Source organism: Achroia grisella, unplaced genomic scaffold, assembly GCF_030625045.1.
Source record: "Achroia grisella isolate CSIRO2021 unplaced genomic scaffold, CSIRO_AGI_Agris_v1 utg2786, whole genome shotgun sequence".
NCBI lineage: Eukaryota > Metazoa > Arthropoda > Insecta > Lepidoptera > Pyralidae > Achroia > Achroia grisella.
In genome coordinates this window covers 300,423-306,422 of record NW_026712766.1, presented here as the reverse complement: position 1 = coordinate 306,422, position 6,000 = coordinate 300,423, and the positions used below count along the sequence as shown (strand labels likewise).

General features: G+C 35.6%; 1 protein-coding gene across 1 annotated transcript in view; it reads right to left on the bottom strand.

Moving 5' to 3' along the window:
* Nucleotides 1-243: 243 nt before the first annotated feature.
* LOC131843106 (vinculin) overlaps nucleotides 244-6,000 on the bottom strand; it is a 67,781-nt gene continuing 62,024 nt past the window's right edge. The window contains exons 24-26 of the mRNA XM_059191703.1: nucleotides 4,292-4,356; nucleotides 2,874-2,991; nucleotides 244-760 (exon numbers count right to left, since the gene is read on the bottom strand). Coding sequence (XP_059047686.1) covers nucleotides 2,884-2,991; nucleotides 4,292-4,356 — 173 coding nt within the window. The 3' untranslated portion in view covers nucleotides 244-760; nucleotides 2,874-2,883. The remainder of the gene's footprint in view (nucleotides 761-2,873; nucleotides 2,992-4,291; nucleotides 4,357-6,000) is intronic.

Genomic DNA, 6,000 nt, shown 5'->3' with positions numbered 1-6,000 from the left:
TAGATGCCAAGATGACAGACTAAGTTCAGTGATTTCTAGATCTTTAGTTATCAAAATATTTTACAGCTTTTTAATTACCGCTAAATAATTTATTTGAATTAGCAGCCAAGTAAAACATGAGAATAGAGCAAAAATTAATAATTATTAATATTATTTATATATATAAAAGAAATGGCTTGAAATTAATTAATTTATATATTTATAGATATATTTAGCTAAATATATGTTGTCTAATATTGTCTTTATAATACTTTCAATATAACAAAAAAATATATCTGAGTGGGAACTTTTTTTTAAAGCAATACACAAAGGGACTTATCTATACAGCCGTATTTGCGTAAGTCATAAGTTATTATACGTAGTTTGTATTTGGTTATATATACAATTTCATATTTAAGCCATATCGTAATATATATATTGAAAAGGCATCAGTTTTCATCCCCTAATTGTCGTAAATGACAATAAAAGCCCAAAAATATGAAATTCGAACGAAAACTTCCAGGTCCTTATACTGTAGATATTGGAGACTTCAGATCTTCAAACTTATTAGCTTCTGTGCAAGGATTAAGGGTACCTCTTTTCATATTAATTAAACGTCAAATATTAGTAAAGGTTAGTCAGTATCGGTGACTAGAAGTCAAGATGGCATATTGATCGTAACTAAAGTATATAACTACAGGTTCGGACTGTAGAGTAAATATTCCGCTGCGTGTACGGACGTTCAGGTGACAGATGCCGTTGGAATTCTAGGTGATGTCATCTGAAAAATATTATTGATATCATTAGCGAAAATTAATATTTAATAAGAATAATACCCTGAACTTGCCCCCTAATATATACTGCCAGCTACAGAAGGCTGTAGTTCTAAACACATGCCGCACTGTTAGAAAGTTTCTACACACAGATTAGGCCTACATTTGTATTATGGTATATCCACCTAAGATAGAACATTGTTATGTACTTGGCTTAGGCCCGAGATAACCGGCGAAAGTCGAGAAAAAATAATATAAAAAATAATAATAATAATAATAATATATACTGCCAACTACAGAAGGCTGTAATTCTAAATACATGCCGCATTGTTAGAAAGTTTCTACAGACAGATACAGACAGGCCTACATTTGTATATCCACCTGATATAGAACATTGTTATGTACATTTTGACGAGAAAAAATAATATAAAAAAAAAATTATAATAATAAGAATAGACGTGAGACGTGGACATTAACCCTTCGAACATTTTGACACAGATCTGTGCACCCCTCTTAAACTGTATTACCGTCTTGTCACAGATATGTGCCTGCAAAACAGTGACTTCCTTTTAACCAAATTAGTCCTTATTTAAAACGAAATAAGATTGAAACGCATTTGAAAAAATACAGCTGGCGCGCGCATAAATAAATAAATAAATAAATCAAAACGAAAGGGACAAACTAGACGCTTTGAAATGTAGTGTTGGAGAAGGATGGAAAGAATCAGCTGGAAAGATAAAGTAAGAAACGAAGAAGTAGATAGATAGATAATTCATTTGCTTCAACATTTACAACAACAGTACAAATGTTCGTATTCAGGGTCAGGGCTCATATTCAGGGGGTATGCGAATTATAATTCTTAACACTTACTTTAACAATTAAGTTACATTATAAGTACTACACGGGGTAAAAGAAAAAAGGCACATATAGAATACAATAGAAAATAGACGAGGAAAAATGTTGGGACACTTGCTGATGATGAGTTTATGAAAATTATTATTGAGGGAAAGATAGAAGGAAAGAGGGAAGGACCAGGGCACTACATCAAGCAAATTAAAAACAACATAGGAGTCGTGTAGTATTAACATTTAAAGAGCATGATGGAAGATCGCGGGAAGTGGTAAGAGCTGCACCGATAAGAGCGTAGCTCTTAAATTATGAATGAATGAATAATAATAAAGCAGAACAAAATCATACAGCGCCATCCTGTAGCTAAGCAGCGCTTGTTACGAGTATTAGACAAGGGAGAGAGATGCGTCATGCGTAAGTGGCGTGAACACTATCTTCAAATGATACAAACTCAAACCAAATCAAATTTGATTTGATAACAGTTACATGATTTTTTTTTATTTTTGTTACTCTGGAGGTTTAACACGTCATGCCTCTTATACCGAAACACAGCTTATAGAACTGATTGACGGTTTAAATTAGTAGACATGAGTTACATACTGGAGTGTACTGTAACGAGGGGTGAAAGGGGGTTGTGAGTAATGTGGACTGATCTTATTGCTAACATTGTACCATGTCAGGTAGACCTCCACGCGGTTCCGTCTTGAGAACAATGTGATAAATTCTTGGTGAATTTGTCACGATGGGGTAACGGACCTGATCTCATCTTATCATCTTCCACTAGTGGGAGAGCGTAAACCGTTAGGGAGATGCGTCATGCGTAAGTGACGTGAACACTATCTTTAAACTCAAATCAAAATTTGATTTGATAACAGTTACACGATTTTTTTTAATTATTGCTATTCTGGAGGTCTAACACGTCATGCCTCTTATACCGAAACATAGCTTATAGAGCTGCTTCACGGCTTAAATAGTTAGACATGAGTTACATACTGTAGTGTAGTGCAGTGTGCACTTACAGTGCAGTGTACTGTACCAAAGAGGGATAGGGGGTTGTGAGTAATGTGGACTGATGATCTTATTGCTAACATTGTACCATGTCAGGTCGCGGTTCTCTCTTGAAAACAACGTGATAAATTCTTGGTGAATTTGTCACGATGGGCTAACGGACCTGATCTCATCTTATCATCTTCCACTAGTGCTCTGCCAGCGTAAACCGTTAGCGCAGGTGGGTGCACCATTCCATTATCACCCAAGAAAAGTGTAGTGTACCTGGCGGCTCCTATATCTGGTACCAGGGCGAGCGGCGCACCCAGCGCAGCCTGTATCCATCCTGCTCCGTCCGGATCTTGATGGACGCGCCCTCAGCTGCCTTCACAGTTTCCTTCACCTGCAAACATACACACATATACATATATTGTTTTATATATCAATATTCACATTACACACCGCTCTGCATATATATATATATATATATATATATATATATATATATATATATATTTTGGGTTGTTTGGGCTATTGTCAGATGTTTGTAGCACCTGTAGCACTGCGACCTACATAGATCTATTCTGCTCGCCCTTTTTCAAAGTTCGCTACCTAGACCCGTCAGGGACAAGAATTGAAGGATATTCTTAGGAGCGATGGTTTTTATCTCCTCAGGATAGAGCGTATACTTTACAAAGGAGATATTTCGTTTATGCATGAGTGGGCTACACACATAGGATGTGTAGTGGCGTTTCCTCTTCAGTTTGGCGGAATCTGCAGATTCTTGTCGTGCATAGGCCTAGTTTGGCCATATGCTTGTTTTATTTGCAGTGTCCTGTGAGGGCCCTAGTCATCATGCATATGTTGTATATATAACGCCCATATACACTTTTTTTCCTTTAGTACACGCAAGCAATAATCAGTGCACACAACCTAGATACCAACATGATAATTTCTGGTAGCGCAGGCGGGTGCACCATCCCATTATCATACATGAATAAAATGTGTACATCTTGATAAATTACCAGAGAAATTGCCAACGGCCAACTGACCTGACTTATACATCTTATCATCCTCCCCTGTTACCATGCCAGGGTAAACCGATACAGCATCCGAGAGCACCATTCATTAAAAAAAATCGTACTGTGTTAAGATCACATCCACAGGATCTCCCTTGGAAACCACTTGGATTAATTACCGGGGAAATTCCCAAGGCCATCTAATGTACCCTCATCCTCAATTTATCATCTTTCCATGTCGCCCTCCCAGCGTAAACCGTCTGGGTTGTAAGCCATAATAATAATAATCTCAGGACAATTCACACAGCGCCATCTAGACCCAAGTTAAGCTAGCTAAAGCTTGTGTTATGGGTACTATAATAGATAACTGATACAAATACATAGATATTTTTTTTTCGTAAATACATACATATTATATATATATATATATATAAAACACCCAGACCGATACAAACAATCATACTCATGAATACAAATGTATGCGCTGTGCGAGGAATTGAACCCGCGACCAATGGACGTAAAGCGGTGTGCTAAACCGCTAGTCCATCTGAGTGCACCATTTCAGTATCATTTTATTATCTATTGCCTCCCCAGAATAAACATAAAAAAAAACTGTAGAATTGTAGGCATTACTTAATTATATGACAATACTTAAGCAAAGAAGCAACAATATGCATAACTTACACTTTGCATCAGGTTCTGCGCGTTGCCGACCAACATCTCAGTAGCTTCCTGGTCCTCCTCGCTGCCTGTAATGCAACCGACATACTATATTGAGTAATGTTGCAGAAATAATTTACTATCTGGTCATCCGAACCCCCTAAGGTGAAGGTTGGGGCCTCGGGACGAACTCCTTTGCCCCGGCATTACTCCGGGGGCACAGCCTCCGGGTGGCTAGTTCAAAGCCCCTGGGGGGAAGGGGATTATTAGTAATGTGGACTGATGATCTTATTGCTAGCAATGTACCATGTTAGGTTGACCTCCACGCGGTTCTCCCTGGAAACCATCGTGATAAATTCATGGTAAATTTGTCACGATGGGCTAACTGACCTGACCTCATGTTCATCTTATCATCCTCCACTGGTGCCCCGCCAGCGTAAACCGTTAGCGCAGGCGGGTGCACCATTCCATTATCATTCATAAAAGTTCAAAGCCACTACGACAAGTATCCAAAAAAAAAAAGGAAAACTAGCTTACTAAAGAAAGAATAAAAAAATCTAAACCAGTCCGTCACTTCATAGTTCATTGTCACAACACGACACACTGTGACAGTGTCACACAAAAATATTTAAAGGAGAAAAATAAATGAGAAGCACTTCACCAACTCACACTAATTATCTGTTTTTTAATCCCAGAGACAATATTACCAGTTTTTTTGCAATTTATTATGTATTAACACAAAACTAATAAAATACAGATATTAATGAATAAATATAGACTTGTTGTATAAAAATAGATTTTTTTAGTTGATATATTTTTCACTAAAACAAAGTATAAATAAAACAAATGACCTTCGTATGGTGTCATATTGTATAAAACATACACATAAATAAAAAAATTACCGTAGCTTGTACTGTAAAAATTACGATATGTACCGAAACCACAATTTTTTTTTTATAAATACTTATGTATAATGTATGTACAAAACCTATATAAAAAATTTACAGTACCGAAACCAAAATTTTGTTTTTTTTTTAATAAAAACTTACGTATAAGCAAACCGGTATCGTAGGTACACCACTACTCCGCTGGTAGGTGGTAACATTATTTGAAAATTTGACATTTACACCTGTCAATTTAGTCTCCGGGATTAAAAAACAGACTATAGTCCCAAATTAAAAAGTGCTTGTACTATAAACTCATGGACATGCATCAATGCATTTTGCACATATATATCTAATATTTTTCATTCTTTGCGAATATTGTATATATTCGCAAAGAATGAAAAATATTAGATTCCAAATTAAAAAGTGCTTGTACTATAAACTGATGGACATGCATCAATGCATTTTGCACATATATATCTAATATTTTTCATTCTTTGCGAATATTGTATATATTCGCAAAGAATGAAAAATATTAGATTCCAAATTAAAAAGTGCTTGTACTATAAACTGATGGACATGCATCAATGCATTTTGCACATATATATCTCATATTTTTCATTCTTTGCGAATATATACATTAAGAAAAAATCTAACAAAAACTAAAACAATTACGTTTTGTTTGTAAACATATTTTTCTTGCATTTGACATTCATTAATACTAACAAAACTTTAAAATAACATGTGTTTGCTGCGAATAGATTTAATGTTTTTTTTTTCTTATATTTAGTTTTTGATCAATTGTTAGTAGGTTGAGTTAATAAATATGATTTACCTTTATAGTCCGCC